Source organism: Narcine bancroftii, chromosome 7 (genome assembly GCF_036971445.1).
Source record: "Narcine bancroftii isolate sNarBan1 chromosome 7, sNarBan1.hap1, whole genome shotgun sequence".
Classification (NCBI taxonomy): domain Eukaryota; kingdom Metazoa; phylum Chordata; class Chondrichthyes; order Torpediniformes; family Narcinidae; genus Narcine; species Narcine bancroftii.
This window is the reverse complement of record NC_091475.1, coordinates 53330927-53349912: the sequence shown is the minus strand read 5'-3', so window position 1 is coordinate 53349912 and position 18986 is coordinate 53330927. Positions and strand designations below refer to the sequence as shown.

The window sequence follows — 18986 nt, the reverse complement described above, 5'->3', positions numbered from 1 at the left end:
ACTTAACATTTCCTCAAACACCATGGATTTAAATGATGATCATTGCTGCCCGAGTGATGGAAAAATACATAGGCATTTTAATTTTGCTGCAATATTTCAGGCATGTGTGCACAGATTGGTCATAGCAAGGCCAACTTCTAATCTAAACAATAAATATCATGCTTTTCCTTTCTATTTTTTGGAGATAAAAGTGGAAATAGCACCCAAGTCCTAATACTTTAAAGGTGGGTTAACAGATACAAGTCAAGAAAATATCCTTTACATTGAATGTTACCAAGCCTCAATACTCTAACTCATTCTCCCCTTTTAAATCATGATATACTTTAACAAGCAATTCATGTTTGTGACTTGTGATGTCTGCTGCTTGCCTTTCAAAATAAAAGGAAAAATATGCACTATTGAAATATTATTCCCATCAGTCTGACAAAGTCAGCTTGATTCCATTGACAGCTTTGAGTAATACTCAAACATCTAGAAAATGGCGGTGCTGCTGTTTATAGTGGAACTGCTGCTGGTATAGAGAGTGGAGACACAGCGCTGCTCTGAAATGTTCAGTCTCTTTAAATGGTCTGTTGAAGGAACCAATGGTATTTTTAAGTAAAATGCTGCTACCACGGAGGTCTGTGCCCAAGATGGTGGTGCCTGTGCTCAGCAACAGACACAAGGAGCTGCAGACTCTGGGGAGCAGTGGTCTGGCACAGGGCACCAGCAACGGGAAGAACACCCTCTGTTGAGAAGGAAAAGCAGAGGAGACAACCCTACACAGAAGGGTATCGGAGCTAGGATTTGAGAGGTTGCAGAGAACCAGCAAAGGGCTGAGTAACCCAGGCTCTGGGTGACTTGTGATCAGGGGACCTGCACGAACCTCAGGCTGCTGGTTACTGGCTCATGGGATCCAAGTTTTGGAGCCCGGGATTCCACAGGGTGCTGAGGGCTCCTGAAGGGCCTCATGCGCTGCAGGCTTCCTGATTGGGTTGGAGATTTGGATCTGGCACTTTCATCTGTGCAGCTGCAGAGGTTGTTGGAGCGCTGGAGGGGAATCCACAGGCACTCAATGTCTCTGAAGGGATTCCCTTTTCCTTCTATTTCTCTTACTGAATGTGGCCCAGGGCGACGCTCATGGTGTCTCATTTATAGCCCCTGCCAACACTCCAAGGTAGTGGGAAAAATTACTGGGCATGCTACGTCTCTGGAGCCTTTCAATGTTGCACCATTATTTACTGATAAATCAGCAGCTAGGCATTTTAAAGGCGGTCTTGTCTCCAGCAGTTTCAACAAGTGAGTAGATAGTGCTTTCACATTGCCAGAGGGCGATGAGTGAGTTAACTCAGCCGGGCTCTGACACTTGCCCCCACCAAGTGTCAGAGCCCGGTGGAATTTAACAGGAATTTAACTCACCCTGCCAGGTTGGTACGTTTCATACCGCAAGATTACCTGGAATGGATCCATTAAATTAGCTGGTTAACCCAAACAGAATTTGCAGTGTGAAAGGGTCTTTTATCTGCCTTATGGCAGACAGGAAGCCTTTACTATCATGTACAATCACATAATATTAAAGGTATCGTACCTTGAATCACACAGAAAGCATGATATATCTGAAAATTAAGGTTATAGCTCTGGCATTAGGTTATTCCAACTGTGGCTCAAGTGGCAGAGATTTTTTTTAATCCATCTATTTATTTAGACATTTATTTGGTCGTTTCATCCCATGAAGTTTGGCTGCCCAATTAGCCTACAACCTACCTACACAGACACGGGAAGAACGTGTCAACTCCTTACAGACAGCATGGAATTTAAGCCCCTGTCCCGACACCTGGCACTGTAACAGAGTTTGTGTTGGCCCGGTTTAACTCCTTCAATAGTAGAGTCAGGAAAACAGGTCAAAGAAACCTGGATGTAGAACCAGCTGTTGATGGGATATGGTAAATGATTTCAGCTCCATGTTAAGTGTGATCCTTAGCACATTAGTTGTGGGACTGTGAGAATGCTGAGATTTATGCATTTAAGTAAAGCAGTGCTACTTGTTACACAGCGTTGTATTGTTCTCAAGAGAACAATGGTGCTGTTGAATGATTTCCAATGGGAAAGAGGGCAGAAGAATGAGTCCTAAATCCAGCAGTTCAGTGTGTATGCAGCATACATTAGCTTTCGGCAATGACAAGAAAATCCATCATCGGCTGTCCTCGGGGAGGTTTGCCAACTCGTATTAAATGAACTGGTCCACCAAGAATTTACTTTGCCTGTTAAAAATGTTGTTCCCACTCCGTGACAGGATCTTGATGACACCAGAAACGTTGTTCAAGAACCTGTGAGCACACTCTTTGGGGAATACGGAATGCCAAAACATTGCAACATTCTCTACAGAGCAAGAGCCACAGTCATGACGATTGCCTTGCTGCTCCATGACGATCACCATGATGTGTTTGTTGGAAGATCTGCTTTCCCACAGCCTTTCCATTTTGTGCTCTTCTCCCTCTTGCTTCCTGAGTATTTGCTTGGAGAAAGTTCCGCAGTTGCCAGTAGCTTCATGCAGCATTTACAAATGTAAGCCTAGAGACTGGGAACTGGGTGGTGAAAGATTCCTTTTTTTAATCATGTTATAATACATAAAATGTAATAATACATGATGAAGTAATGTGCCAAAAGGCATACAAATAATTGCCATGAGCGTTGACTAGTGCCCGCTACGAGGAAGAGAAGCAAAAGAGAGTCACCTTAGCGACACAATGTTCATGGATTCACCTCCAGTGCTCCTGCAGCTGCATAGACACTGGCTCAACCCGAGCTCCAGGTCCAACCCTCCGACACATTCAGGAAGCCTTCAGCACCTGAGGCCCTTTGGGGCCCTTCTCAGCCTCTGCAACCTCTCAAATCCCGGCTCCGATACCTGGTTCCCATGAGCCAGTCTCTAGTAGCAGCCTGTGTGGGTCCTTTACCGCAGGTTACTAACAGCCCGCAGCCTGTGCGAGTCCTTTGGCCACTGAGCCCCTCGCTGATCTGCTGCTGTGATCATCTTCCCTCTAGGGTCATCTCTCATGCCTCACCACAACAGGGAGCGGGGGGGGTGGGGGGGATGTTCTCCCCTTTCCTGGTGCTCTGCACTGGTTCACTGCTCCCCTGGTGCCCAGCACAGGCATCACCACCTTGGGCACAGACGGACATGGTTGCAGGATTTAAAAAAAAAAGCTGCGGGCTCCTCCAACAGGCTGTTTAAAGTCTGGACAGAGCTGTCAGCAACAGTACTGGGGGGTGTAGCACCTTGTGGAGCAGCGCTGTGTCTCTGCTCCTTCTCTCCTGGGTCTGCACCAGTGACAGTGCTGCTGTTATAGCAGTTCTGGCAGTGCATGATATCACACATTATGTTGACCACTTTGCTATCAAGGTGAAATATAACATCCAAAGCTATACCATTAATAATCCTCATGTATCATTCCAAAGAGATCACTAAATCTAAAGTCAACAAGGATCTCAAAAGCAAATCATATTTTCAACTCAGCACGGGGTCCAAGCCTTACCTGATATTCAATGACTTTTTCCTGAGTTCAGTCCAACGAAAATTCATGTCATCCAGATGCTTCTGGAGCAAAGTTCCATCCTCAGATCCTTCCAGTCCCTTGAGTATTTTCTGTCCATTCTCATCCAAAGTGTGATAGGTCTCAGTATGAGCATCAATTTCTGACTGAAGCTCCTGCAATAAGGGGAAAAATATTCTTTTGAATATCCTGGATAATCTGTGAGCTGTGCTTTTCTTCAATTCAACAAGAAGAAAATCGACCAAAAAATAAAGCAAAACAAAAAATACACCCCTGACACAACTGACCTTCACATGGTAAGTTTTTCTTTGCAAAGCTTTGAGGCTAAACTTTGGAAGGATGCAGAGTTTTTGAGATGCCTCCATTGTGCTGGGATATGCTTTATTTAGGAAAGCACAGAACTTTCTGTGCTGTCTGCTCAAAAACTCATCACTGAGACGAAACCAGCCTCAACTCTCAACATTGTGTAACCAACCCAGAGCATACAAAACCATCATTCAGATTCTTCAATGTAGGAGGGTTTCCAGCAATGCCACAAATGAATAGAACACTTGTAAAATTAGCTTTGTCTTTGATTAAATCAAAAAGCTTTACAGTTCTCAATTCTCTTCAATATTTTTAAGGGCTCCAACATTCCTCAAACAGTTGCCACATTATTTCTAAACAAGTGAACAAGCCTCCTACATAATTTGATCGAGTGGACAACATTTACCATGCATTTTGTTTTCCTGTACATTGATTGGGCAGTGATTTCTATTTCACCCTGACAATACTCTCCAATTATCTTCTGAAAAAGCAATAATAATGAGATTGTGTATCAATACCAGAGAGAGCAGAGTCAGGTCCACGAGCCTCGGACAAATCATAGTTGGCTAACTAGCTGATGCAATGATGCCACTTGAATTAAAAATGTGGGAAACAAAAACACAAAATTCAGGAGGAAGTCAGGGGAACACAACCCAGTCCTCATGGAGGCCTTAGTAGTGGAGAAGGTCAAGAACTTCAAATTCCTGGGTGTCAACATTTTAGAATCAGAATATATTGTCATGAACAAGTCACGAAATTCAGTGTTTAGTCTCCAAGGATCTGTCCTGGAGCCTCCATGTTGATTCAATCACAAAGAAGGCTTGCCAATGGCTATAATTTGTGATGTGTCCGAGATTTACTATGTCACCATAGATCTCGTAAATTTCTACAGGTGCACCATGAAGAGCATTCTGGCTGGTTGCATCACTCTCTGGCATGAAGGCGCCAACTCTCAGGCCAAGAATAAACTCTAGAGGGTTGTTAACTCAGCCTGCGACATCACAGGCACCAGACTTCACTCCATCGAGGACATCTAAGTGAGACAGTGCTTTAAAAGAGCAGCCTCTATCTTCAAAGACTCCCACCACCCAGGCCATGCCCTCTTCACTCTGCTACCATCAGGAAAAAGGTACAGGAACTGAAAGATGAGCACTCAACGGCACAAGGACAGCTTCTACCTCCCTGCCATCAGATTCCTGAATAATCAATGATCCAAAGATGCTCCTTTATTTTTTGTGCACTATTTTTTTTTAATAGTAATGTCATAAGATAGTTATAATATGAATGTTTGCACCATAATGCTGCCGCAAAACACCGAATTTCATGACTTGTTCATGACAATAAATTCTGATAATATAAGAAACATTTGGAAGTGTCCATACACAACATTGACAACTATTTGAACGACAGATGAACCAACCTCCCTCTGATATCACAAAGCTGGAGAAAACAGGATCAAACTGAAGGGAAGTAACATTCACTCCTGGCCAACTTAAAATGCCCACTTCCTTTCTTCTTATCACCCTTGGTACTCCTCCATCAACACCTTGGGAATAAGTAGCAATAAAAAAGCTACTTTGGAATAATCATAAAAATACCATGATTGTAGAAGTTCTGTTGGGGGTGGGGTGTCAGGGCTGAACGAAACCAAGGCTTATGAATCTGGGGACAGATCTCAATATCTACCCTTCAAAAGAACAATGCTTCAGTCCCAGAGCATTGAATTCGTGGAGAGGCAACTGAAGTGACACGTAAATGAGAGGAGTAATTGATCCTGTCTTGCATTAGGGTGCAGGATGTTTGCCATAATCCGCAGAAAACTCTAAAAATTGCAGCTTGGGAACAAAATATCTGTAAGAGCTTCCAAGGATTCAAGCAACCAAGGGCTATATGGATGGCTTGACAGAATTTCAGTAAATTCTTTCAAATGCTCATTGGAACCTCTCTCATTATATTGATTTGTGGGGTCTGGGAAAGGACAAGAGTTCCTGACAATGTTATGTATTGAATCGCTGGTCATGGCCTTTACAAAGGACAGTATAGCCAACCTTATGGCTGAGAGCCTGGAACAGGGTAAATGTGGTTGTAGTCAGAACTAAAGTGACACATAGGCTAGACGTGGTATTAATTATTAAGCAAAAGAAGAATTGACTTTCTGAAGATTTGTTGTTGCATATTGCTATGTAAAAGCAGCTTGCTCCTAATTGTGAGTCCAGTCTGAGCCCACCTACAATTATGAAGAGCTTGATGATGCCTTTCTTATGAAGGTGCTGATAAAGTGAGAACTCTTCAGTAATAAGAACTGGCATAATTTGGTGAATTGACATTTGCACTGGAAGTTATGCATCTTTTGATCATTTGTTACACTCTTAAAATGAATTCCCATTCCATCCAAGACTTGATCTGCACAAGTTGATGAAGGAGCAGTTGAAAGAGATAGCTTTGACAATGCCCAGTCTAACACTCTCAATATATATGGAATTTCACTTCAAAACACAATAATTTATTGTCACTGTTTATCTAATTCATACATTTGCAATTTGTCCTTCTTGACCAGAGTGCCATAAACTGTGATTCTCAAGTGAGATATATCACTATAATTGACTGTTAACCTCAGAAGCTGCAGTATAATACAGACATGGTTGCCAGTAATGCTATTGTACAGAAATGAAACACACATCAAATTCTCTTCTGTTATTTTGAAATAGTTGGTCCTTCCATGAAAGTGCCAGAGAGGTATCGGATGTGCATGGATGTGGTAAATTTTTCTTCAATAGTAGCTCTCAAAATAACTTGCAATAACGGATGGAACAAAATGTGTCAGTTTTGCACAGCTAAATATGAATTGTTGAATTTCTTCATGCATTGGTACTCATTTCTTTTTATGCCTTGATGAAATCTGGACTAATTTTTGAGAAAAATATTTATTATCAGTCTCCAGATCCCCTCGAAAGGTGTAACTTCCTGAGTAAATTATTACAGCTGGATTCTTTTCTTCTAGGACTTGTTTTTAAAGGGAAAATATGTTTGATATCACAAGAAGAAAACACATTTCTGGTATTCCTTACACCACATAAAGAGGTGATTCCCTTTCTTCACATTTCCATTATAGCCTTTCTTGTCTTATTCATCAATTCCCCTGACACCCACCAATACAAGAGGAAAATTATAGTAACTGAGTAACCTACATGCACACCCTGTGGAAGGAAACGGCTGCGCTTAGGAGATCATAGGGCTAACGTGCAAACTCTGCAAGGAGGGTCCATGAAATCTTAGGTTCAGGGTTCCTTTATTGTCATGGATGTAACATTTTACTTCTTTTGGTTAACCTTAAAGGCCCACAAGAGGTGTCAAAGAAGGGCACAATGCCATTAGAGCACCAGCAACCGGAGTTTGAATCCCATGCTCTCTGGAAGGAGTTTGCACGTTCTCCCCGTGTCTGCATGGGTTTTCTTCAGGGGCTCCGGTTTCCTCCCAATGTTTAAAACGTACTGGGGGTGTAGGGTAATTGGGTATAAATTGGGTGGCACAGACTTGTGGGCTGAAATGGCCTGTTATCATGCTGTATATCTAAATTTAAATTTAAAAAAACAGCAACCCTATTAAGAAGACAAAGTGAATACAAAAAATGGATCTCCGAGGTATTGAGTGCCTATGGATCCCACCACCTCTTCTGATGCCTCTGCCGCCTCCTGCACTTCAATGACCTCTGTAATCACAGAGTCTCCTGTCCATTCCAGTAGTGAACCCAAGCCCCAGGCATCCAAATGAACCTCCTTAGTACTTGGCACCAAATCCGTGATAAGGAGCCATGAGCCATTGGCACCCTCACAAATCTCAGTGCTGATTCCTGGTTCCAATGCCTCCAGCAGCCCTCAGCCTTTGGCCACTGAGCACCTCACTTGGGTCAGTGAAGGTGTGCAGAGCCAGTAGTGACTTCTTAGTCTGCCTGCCACATTGAAATAGATTTTTGGGCTTGATTGCTCAAAGAAAGACAGATGTTTAAGAAACAAATCCGCAATGCTATTACAGTGCCAACAACCCAGGTTGGAATTTGGCATTGAGAGTATGGAGTTTGGACGTTCTCTCTGTGACCTGTGTGGGTTTTCTTTGGCTTCCTCTCACATCCCCTTCCTGACAAATGAGAAGGTTGAAGAGGCCACATCTTGACAACATTTTACAGGAGCAAAATTGAGAGTGTCCCATCTGGCTGCATCATTGTGTGGGACAGTAGCTGCAGTGCATCGAATCAGGTCAATACAAAGGATCATCAAAATAGCCGAGAAAATCACTGGCTTTGCTCCATTGACAACATCTACCAGGAACGTTACTTAAACAGGGATCAAAGAATTATTCCCCAAACCCATCTAGCACACCGTAGCTTTGAGCCACTACATAAGGAGGGGGTACAGGAGGATCCAAATAGGACTGTCAAGCTGGGAAATAACTTCTTCTTGCTGGCCGTGAGATTGATGAACAGTATCCTGTAACTGAGTCAATAATTACAAAATATTTGTATATATTTATTTCAAATTATATCTCTATGGACAGAGGTGATTACTGTGTGCTCTAAATTGAATGTGAATGCACCACGATCTGGAGAAATACGGATTCATCTAGGTTGTATATGTACAGTCAGGTGATAATAAACTTGGGAAGTATGAGTTTCGTGTTATTAAATTAAAATGACTTGCAAAGAAGAGGAGACAGACAGAAGGTAGGGTAGGGCAACAACAAAAAAAACAAAGAAAACGTTAACTCCAAGCAGAGGAGCAACGCAGGGCTGGATTACATCTATTTTAATGACTCATTCTTCTAAACCAAAGAATAGAGACCAAATTTCTTTTGTTGTTTGTACTCTGGCAAGTTTGTCGTCCTATGAATTAGCCAAATGAATCTCTTTTGAACCATCTCCAAAGGCAGCATTTACTTTCTTAAATAACCAAAACAACACTCTTTGAAAGGCTGTGATATTGCAGATAAGATTCACAAGGATGTTTGCCGGCCTGGATGGAGTAGGTCTGCTTTCGCTGGAGCAAAGGAAGCTAAGAAGTGACATGACAGAGGAATATAAAACTAAAGTGGCATAGTAGGGTAGAAAGCTAATGTCTCTTTCTCACAGTTGAGGTGCCAAAATCTAGAGTACTTTGGTTTAAAGTGAGAGGGAGGAGGTTTAGAGGGGATCTGAGGAGATTTTTCTAAGAATAGTTGACATCTGGAATGAGTTGCCAGAGGTGGTGGTGGAGGCAGGAACAGCAACAACACTGAAGGGCCATCTGTGCAGGTACTTGTGCGAGTGGGGCAATGAGGGATGTGGATTGAATGAAGGCGTGTGGGATGAGTTCAGATGCAACAGATTGAAGGGTATATTTCAATGCTGTACAACTCTATCGCTGGCTGATTACTTGGAGCACTGTGCATATTATAATGATTCAACTACATTAGTGAGGTCACAATGTGTGAAGTTCTGGCTACTAAACAATAAGAAGAATGTGATGGCAGTGGAGAGGGGTAAGAAAGATTTACCAGAACGATGCCTGAGATGGAACATTTCCACTTTTGGGAGAGACTGGATCAGCTGAATTTGTGTTCGTGGAGATATGTGGGCAGTGACCTGACTACTCATTGAAGTTGAGGAGGTTCAAAGGGCTCTTGAGGAGGCTTTTTTCCCCCCACCGGGAGGGTGGCTGAAATCGGGAATGCACTCCTGGATGGAGTGGTGGAGAAAGGTACTCGCACAGCATGTATGATGAACATTTGAAATATCACGGCATGGAAAGCTGCAGGCAAAATATTGGTTGATAGAATTAACATAAACAAGTATTTGATGGCAGGCAGGAAGAAAGTGATCCCTTGGGCTTACTCCTGTGGTGTGGCTTTAGCTCTGACTTTCTTCCAGGTGTGATATAACCAGGCCATCATTTAATTGGAACCATCTCCCCTCTTGTGCTTATGTCCTTTTTCAACAAAGAAGCTTTTCGGATCACTTGCTATAAGATGGGCTGTAAACTATCATGCCAATTTTCTAGGTGCCACATTTACAGGTGTGCTGTAATCTCACAAATCATAAATACAGATCATTCAGTCAATTGCATCTGTATCTATCTACACTCATTCCATACGCTTGCATTAATAATCTATCAGTTAATACATTCTTAACTGTCAAAACTCAGGTATGATGACAGGAATTGATCAGATAATCCAGGTCTACTCAGTGTATCAGTTCTGACGGTTTTTGAGTGTGATATCCACCAAGACCCCACTGATTGCAAAAGAGGGATGAGTTTTCTTCCTTCCATGACCAAAGTTTCTCCTAAACTACTATTGCACAAAAGTCAATCAATGGGCCCTTTGTTGTACTGCTGGCTGAACTTTCAGAAACATTCCAGTCATTGCAACTGCATTCAGCGAGAGTGAATTCTGAACTTAGCTTGACTGACGGAGCGATACGGTGATTTACACCATTCGATATTTCCAAAATTAGTCACCCTTATCAAAAAGAACATCTGTCCAGAACATACTTAGATGAACTTGTTAAAATACCACAAACTATTCAAGATGGGTTAAAAAAGACTCCATCTCAGAAGCACATTTTAGCTTTTATCTCATTGATAGCTAGATAGGCAACCATGATGAAATGGAAAAACAGTACCCCACCCACTCATATTCACTGGTATAGAAAGTCATGTTCTTCCTCAGATTAGAAAAAAAATTGGATATAAGATGTAAAGGTGAATCTTTACAAGATGTGGGGCCCATTCATGGAGTATGACCATAATTTAAAGAATTGGGGTGTTTGGATGCTCTCAAGCAGTGCTGTCTGGTTTCCCAATGTCATCTTTCGTTCCCTATTTATATCAGATATGCAGTTAACCTTGTTTAGAGGGAGGAGTTTGATTAATATAGGGGGGAGTCTCCCTTTTTTCCCTTTTGAGATATTTTGACAAAATGGGTTTGATTGAGAATGGTACACAATTTATACGATGTATGTTTATGGAATTATTTGAGAAGTACAAATTATATATTTTCTTATATTTCAGCCCAATTTGATCAATATGATTTTTTAATTAAACACAATAAAGATATTTTAAAAAGAAAAATATCCCAAATCTTCAATCTTTGCCTGCTAACTCAGCATCCAGCTCAAAATAGAAACTGATTGAAAAACAAAACAAAATTGCAGATTTTTGACAATTGCAATAAAACAGAAAATTCTGTGAACATTTAACAGGTCTGGTGGCCTCTGTGATAAAATTAATGGATACGGTTTTGAATCCTAGATACCTCATCAGACTTTTTGACAAAGTATTTTGAACCTGCTTCCATTTCCATGGGTTATAACTCACCCGCTAAGTGTTTTCAGCATTTAAAAAAATTTTTTGAAAAGAAGTACTTTCATGTTAAGGAACATGTTGGATCAGCTCTGCTATTCTTGTGTCATTTGTCTTCAATTTAAAAATTAGGAATGATTTGCAAGGTCAGCATGAAGAGAAAAGAACTTGGTGGTTGAGAAACAAAAAAGTTGCAGATTCTGGAATCTTGAGCAGATGAAGGATTGCTGGAGGGAATCTACATGGTCAGTCAAAAGCTTAGTGCTCCAGTAGTGCTGGAGATTGTAAAGGAGATGTTCTTACCAATCATCACTGATTATGGTTGGGAGGTGAGGAAATCCATGATCCAATTACATAGTGGAATGTCGATTCTCATGTCTTGGAGTTTGCTGATCCGTTTTGAGGGGATGATGGTGTTAAATGCCAAACTGTAGTCAATAAAGAGCATCCTGATGAATGCATCTTTGCTGTCCAGGTGTTCCAGGGCTTTGTGGAGAGCCATTGAGATGGATCCACTGTAAACCTGTTGCTATGATCGGCAAATTAGAATGGATCCATGTTGCCGCTCAGACAGGACCTGATAATGCTTCAACACCAGCCTTTCGAAACACCATCACTTTTGATGCGAATGCCACTGGTTGAGAATAATTTAGACAGGTTACAACACTCTTCTTGGTATAATAGAAGCCTGTTTGAAACAAGTGGGTACCATGGACTGCCGGAGTGAGGTGTTTAAGATATTCATGAATACATTGTCAAGTGGGTCAGCACAGATTTTTAGTACTCCATTCGAACATATGCTTCCTTCGGATTCACTTTCCTGAAGGCAGCACTCAGGATACAATGTAACGTGATATAATCAGGAACTTAATCTATGACTAATTAGTATTACCAAGATTTTTAAAATGGCAGATTTTTTTCTCAAACAACTCAGCAACAAACATTCAACACATAAAAGTGCTGGAGAAACTCAGCAGGTCACACAGCATCTCTGGGAAGTAAAGCATAATCAATGTTATGAGCCTGAGCCTTTTGTCAAGGTGTGGGCGACAAACAAGCAGGCACTTGAGTAAAAAGGTGGGAAGGGAAGCACATGTGAAGAGAGGAGACTGCCCCCCCCCCCCCCCATGCAGCTTGTGCATCCAACTTATCTCCATTCAAGTCAGTTGATAAACCTGGTTATGAAGCAAACATGATCTTCAAGCAAAGTTGTTATCTGCTTAATTAGTCACACATCCTGTTGCATTAACCAGCTCCCAATTATTATTTCATAGCTGAGCTTAGATAAATCAGAGTACACATTAGTATTCAATGACCAAGGTTCATTTAACTCAATTCTGTTGTGAAATGTAGAACAATTCATGAAAGCAATTTTTTTCCCCCAAAATAAACTTTATTCACAATATATTATTTACAAAAAGGAAAAGCTTTCAAAGTTTTTCTTTCCACATCTCTGCATGCATTCCCGGGAACAGCCGGTAAATTAGACAGTCCTCTGTCATGGAGCTGCTGGGGATGAAACGTGACAAGAACTTCTGTATCCTTCTCCACACACTCTGATCAAATTTTCATTCTGCAAAGAGGTGGATGACTGGTCTCTATGACAGTCATTTCAGGGGCAATGTGTGTTGTGAGTGATATTTCTGGCATAAAGGATCTGACTGGGAGGGCTCCTCTCACTGCTAGTCAGGCCAAGTCCTGGTGCTTGTTAGTGTGCACTGGTGATAAGGCATTCTGCCAGATGATCAGGGAACCACCCCTCAGAATCCATTGAGTCTTCATCTCTCAGTGTCTACTGGATGTTTTGTGCTGACTACTGCCTGATGGCCTTGGGGTCAACAGTGTTTCTCTGGAAAAATGCATCCTCAAAGGATAGGTGGTGTAGCAAAGTTCAGCTGACTGGGCCCATTACTCAGCAATGGGGCCAGGCCCATTCTTTGCAACATTGGGGACAGGTAGGAACTGAGTACATAGCGGCACTTGGTGCCCTCAAACTTTGGTTCCATACACAGCCTGATGCAGCAACATATGAAAGTGGTCATCAGGATGAGGTATGTCAGATAGGTCCATGCCCCTGTTGGACCCTTTCCATTTTGGATCCCCTTATGAACCAGAAGACTGCTCTGGTGACCACCTGGGCAGAGATATGGGGAATGGGCCTCACCTTCCCTACGTACAACAGTACCAAGAGCACCTTGTACCTGGTGACCAAGTTCTTCTCTACTATTGAGAGGGAGGGTTGCACCCAAAGACCCAATTTCTGGAAGACCTTTGTGATCCGCTCCAACCGATTTTTGTGCACATCTCTGTTCCTCCAAAGCAGATCTCCAACACCTTCAGCTTGTCAGAACCGACTGAAGGGATGGTGGACCGATCAGATCAATCACCACAGAGCATAGCCTCATTCTTCCTCTCTTTTACCCTGGTGACCGATACAGATTCAAACTGGCCACAGATGTCAATCAGTGTGTGGACCAATGATATAACTGAACAGAAGGTGGAGATGTTATCAAAATACAGGGAGACATACGCTTTGTTCGTTCCAGTGAGGTAACTTCAGCTCAGTTACACAGCTCAGGTGACATGGTTAGCATAGCAGATAGTGCAATACTGTTCAAGTGCCAGCGACCAAATTCAGCACTGTCGGTTAGGAGTTGGTACATTCTCCTTGTGTCTACATGGGTTTCCTCCGGTCACTCTGGTTTCCTTCCACTGTTCAAAATATACCAGGTTTTCGGTTAATTGGGTGGCATGGGCTCATGGGTAGAAAGGGCCTGTTACTCTGCTTTATGACTAAATTTAAATGTAAATTTGCTGAAAGTAGAATTAGCTTTGATGCAGCATATGACATCACTTCGCTCAAGTTGAATATGTTAATCTGCTTTAAAAAGATACACAGTATCATTAAATAGTAAAGAGACGCAGCTTTAAACTAAAAAATCTGAACGGGGAGTATGTTTAGCGCAACACTATCACAGCACCAGCGAATGGGTCGGGGGTTCGAATCCTGCGCTGTCTGTAAGGAGTTGGTACATTCTCCCTGTGTCTGGGTGGGTTTTCCTCGGGGGCTCAGGTTTCCTCCCACGATTCGGAATGTACCGGGGGTGGAGGTTAATGGGGTGTAAATTGGACGGCATGGACTCGTGGGCCAAAATGGCCTAACATTGAGGAGAAAGTCTGAGACAATTTACTGAATTTGTAATTGCAAAAACACTGCTACCCGTTAATATTCAAATGGATTATTGATTCTTATTTTGCCAATTGCAATTTGCTAAGCTTCATAAAAAGACAAACAAAATTGTTAGAACCATCTGAATCTCAAAACTGGAGCCAGATAAAAACCATCCAGCATTTATTTCATAAATGGTGCAAGTTCAAGTGAAGTTTGTGGTTCTTTCAAAAGCCATCTTCCATGAAATTACTTATATGACGTTCTGGTACCACAGGAGGACCAAGGGACTACTAAAGGAGGAATTGATGGAAATTGTGATCAATCATGAAATTGGATTAGGTAAATTAATGATGTTGTAAGTTGATAAATCCCCAGGGCCTAATAGGCTGGATCCCAGAGTACTTAACAAGGTGGTCCAAGAGATAGTGGTTGCACAGGTGATTATCTTCCAACGTTTTCTGCTCTCTGGACCAGTTCCTTTGAATTGAAGGGGAGCTAATGTACCACAACCATTACGAACTAATAAAATCTTATTAGTACTAACAAAGGAACAGCAATGGAAAATTCACCAGACAATAGTAAATTCAAAATTATTGTTTTTATTAAGCTATTAATAACATTTCTTATCTTGAAACTAACTTAATTCCCACTATGCACATATGTTGATGTGTGTGTTAAAATTCAAAACATTACAGTTTAATCTTGAGTCTGAAAAGTCCATTTTTAACTTCAGCATCAAACATCTTTTGGTTTGCTTGAAGATTTTTAAATCATCATTTAGAAGTTATTATGAAGAATTTTTAAACATTATGTCTTCAGATTAAGAAATCTGTGAATCTTTTGATCAGTTATCTTTGAGAGATATTTCTTCCTCTGAGTGATTTCACAAACTCCCTCTTATCTGGTCTAAGATGGATGGAGACTGAGTGAAGTATTCTTTCTTAATTTAAAACCACTTGTTTTGTGTTCCCCTTTTTCAGGAGTAATGAACAACAGTAACTTTTCTGGTTACTGTATCTTCAATTCCAAAATTGTACTCCTTATTTAAAGAGACAGTGAAATGACTCTTCTTTATGGCCACTGATTTTGTATGTCATCTAATATAATACAGAACAGCATTTCCTTCACTCTCCAGAGACTACTGTTTTATCCCTGTGTCTTTCACAGGAGGGTAAATTTCTTCCAACTGGTTTCAACATGTGTCTCTCTCTTTTCATTTATGTTTCTCTGAAATTATGCGATATAACATTACCACTGTTTCAGTTTAATTTCTGTCCAAAACACAACTTGTCACTTCCCATCCACAAACTTCTGGCCTCATCTATGTTTAAGTGGTTACATGACTCTGTAAAGTCTACACAGGTCATTCTAATGGGTCTTGAGTTTTAAAACAGCTGCCAGCATAATGCTGAATGTACACAAAAATGCTTTTAAAAACCACACATCGTACTTAAGTTTTCAGGTTTATGGCTGTTTTTCAGGACACATTGAACTCTCTGAATTTCTGTAAATGTAATGTGACCCTGTATCCAGCCGACAAACTAACTTACTAATATATATTTTATAACTAAAGATTAACACAAATCCATTACATTGCATTTTAAGAGAAATAAGGGAATTTTTAACTAGTTAGCCTAACTTTGGGATTTGGGAAAATGGTGGAGACAATTACTAAATATGTCATTGCTGCACGCTTGGAGAGGAGTAACAGGATTGGTCAAAGTCATCAAAAAGGGAAATCATACTTGACAAAATTCCTGAATTATTTCCAGAAGAGTGGATGGCGAACCAGTCGATATGGTGTGTATGAACTAGGAGGGCGAACCAGTCGATATGGTGTGTATGAACTAGGAGGGCGAACCAGTCGATATGGTGTGTATGAACTAGGAGGGCGAACCAGTCGATATGGTGTGTATGAACTAGGAGGGCGAACCAGTCGATATGGTGTGTATGAACTAGGAGGGCGAACCAGTCGATATGGTGTGTATGAACTAGGAGGGCGAACCAGTCGATATGGTGTGTATGAACTAGGAGGGCGAACCAGTCGATATGGTGTGTATGAACTAGGAGGGCGAACCAGTCGATATGGTGTGTATAAAATTTCAACATGCTTTTGAGGAGGTCCTGCTCTAGAGATTGGTGTGCAAAATTAGAGAACATGTTGGAGGCCTTCTACTAAAATGAAAATGTCCATTCTACGACTGATTCCACCTGTATTAAATTCGTCCATTGTTATTGAATGAAGATCTACCGGGACCAATGCCTGAAGAGGGTGCACAAAATCAGTGAACCGGTGCGGACTCGAAAGGCCAACATGGCCTGTTTCCGCTCCGTAAATGGTTATATGGCATCTGGTTATATGAGGTAAAGTGCTGGCGTTGTTAGAAAATTGGTCAGCAGACAGGAAGCAGGGAGTGATAAGTAGGTCATTCTCAGATTGGCAGGTAGCTATGAGAGGGGAACCATTGGCAACATGTGCTAATGATCCAAGAGGGTGCAGTAAAGTTTCTCGGATGGCAGGAATGACTGGATGGACCAGTAATGTACTCATGGGAACTGAGAAGAGAGGGGATTTCATTGAGACATATAATATTCTGTGACTGTGACTCACAGTTTGGCGGGCAGCAACCTCCTTTGAAGAAGACCGCAGAGCCTACCTCACTGACAAAAGGCAAAGGAGGAAAAACCCAACACCCATCCCCAACCAACCAATTTTCCCCTGCAACCGCTGCAATCGTGTCTGCCTGTCCCGCATCGGACTTGTCAGCCACAAACGAGTCTGCAGCTGACGTGGACTTTTTACCCCCTCCATAAATCTTCGTCCGCGAAGCCAAGCCAAAGAAGAAAAGAAGATAATATTCTGATAAGTCTAGACAGGTTCCTGCTAGATGCAAGAAGAATGTTGGGGAAGTCCAGAAGAAGGTCACAATTTAAGAAGGAGAACCCATTTTTGTTTAAGATGAGGAGAAAGTTCTTCATTCAGAGTTGTGGACTTGTGGAACATCCTACCACGGAACATTGTTGAGGCCAGTTGATGAGATATTCTCAGAAGGTGTTGCCTGGTTGGCTTAAAGAATCAAGGGGTATGGAGAGAAATCACAATAGGCTACTGAAGTTGTATGATCAGCTAGGATTGTATTGAATATTAGTGGAGGCTTGAAGGCCTGAATGACTTGCTTGTGCACCTCTTTTCTGTGATTTTCCATCTGGCAGAGAACAAAAAATGAAGATAAAATTTGGATAGTTAACAGAAAGGAGGCGTATAGAGGGCTTTGGTCTGGTTGCAGGTCATTGGAAGCAGTAGAGTAGTGGGGCACTGACTAGATGGGCTGAATAGTCAGTTTCTGTGCTGAGGTGTTCTATGGTTCAGAGAAGTGACTAAAGGTTTACAACAGGGCCCAAAAAGTCAGAGGACAGAAGGTGTGAGAGATGTTGAGACAAGTAGAGGGAGAAACCATGATGAAAGGTTTTGGGGAGGTGGGGGGGAAAGTAAAGTGAGAGAGAGGGGAATTATTTTTTTCAGTAAGTAAAGGAAAGGTAAAAACAGTGGAATTAGATGGGGATTTTGGTCTTGAAAAATTAGAATAATTTTATCATGGTGCTGCTGTCCCCTGCTCTACTTGCTTTACATCTACATCTGTGTGACTCGGAACGACAATGATACCACCTACAAATTTGCTGACGATACCACAGTAATGGGTTGTATAAAGAGATGTGATGAATCAGCATACTTGGCTGAATGGCGCACCAACAACAAACTTGCACTCAATGTCACCAAAACTAAGGAGCTGACTGTTGACTTCAGGAAGGGAAAGCCAGAGGTTTACAATCCTGTGCTCATTGGGGGAATCAGAGGTGGAGAGGGTGATCAATTTAAGTTCTTGGGAGTCACCATTTTGGAGGATCTTTCCTGGGACCGAACAGACCAATGGCATCATGAAGAAAGCATACAAGCACCTCTACTTCCTCAGAGGTTTGCAGAGGACCAGAAACCCTGAAAAATTTCTACAGATGAGTGGTGTAAAGTGTGCTCACTGACTGAATCATGGTCTGGTATGGGGAAACCAATACCCTGAGCATAAAGGCCTGCAAAAGTAAAGGACACAGTTCAGTTCATCACAGGTAAAACCCTCCCACTTGCAAGAACATCTAAGGGAACACTGCTAAGGAGCCATACTACATAGCACACGCTCTGTTCTCACTGCTGCCATCAGGAAAGAGGTCTAGGTGCAACAAGACTCACACCACCAGGTTCACTAACAGCTGCTACCCCTCCACCAGCAGAATCCACAACAACAAACTCCATCAGGGACTCATTTAAGGTCTCTTACTTGTGCACGGTATTGAATTTTTTTATTCTTTCTGTGTTGCGGTTTGTTTGCATTCATTATTGGTTTACAGTTCTTTATATGTATGCAGTATATACATTTTTTAAAACCACCATTCTGCCTCGCTTGCCAGTAAACTATCTCAGGCTGGTATGTGATGCCTGGTATGTACTCTGACAATAAATCTGTTAAATAGAGCAGGAACATAGCTTACTGATCTTACCTGCTACGGATATGTTAGTTAAATATCAGCCAACTATGTCCAGGGCAACCAACACATTCACCATACTAGCTGCACCCCTTCCCCACTGCACAA

At 41.8% G+C, this 18986-nt stretch overlaps 1 protein-coding gene and 1 long non-coding RNA gene across 26 annotated transcripts in view; one reads left to right on the top strand and one right to left on the bottom strand.

The window, feature by feature from the left end:
- The window catches only part of dmd (dystrophin), a 1604005-nt gene that overhangs the window by 248692 nt on the left and 1336327 nt on the right, over positions 1–18986 (bottom strand). For all 24 annotated transcript variants that reach the window (XR_011341867.1, XM_069890130.1, XM_069890120.1 and 21 more), the window contains one exon: positions 3516–3688. Coding sequence is in view for 23 of the 24 variants with exons in the window: in XM_069890130.1 (XP_069746231.1) it covers positions 3516–3688 (173 nt within the window). In the remaining variant the exon portion in view is untranslated. The remainder of the gene's footprint in view (positions 1–3515; positions 3689–18986) is intronic.
- The window catches only part of LOC138738932 (uncharacterized), a 32030-nt gene continuing 22359 nt past the window's right edge, over positions 9316–18986 (top strand). The window contains exon 1 of one of the 2 annotated variants that reach the window (XR_011341876.1): positions 9316–9350. This is a non-coding gene — a long non-coding RNA (uncharacterized lncRNA). Of the gene's footprint in view, positions 9569–18986 lie in introns of both variants that reach the window. The other variant, XR_011341875.1, reaches the window with a different exon arrangement.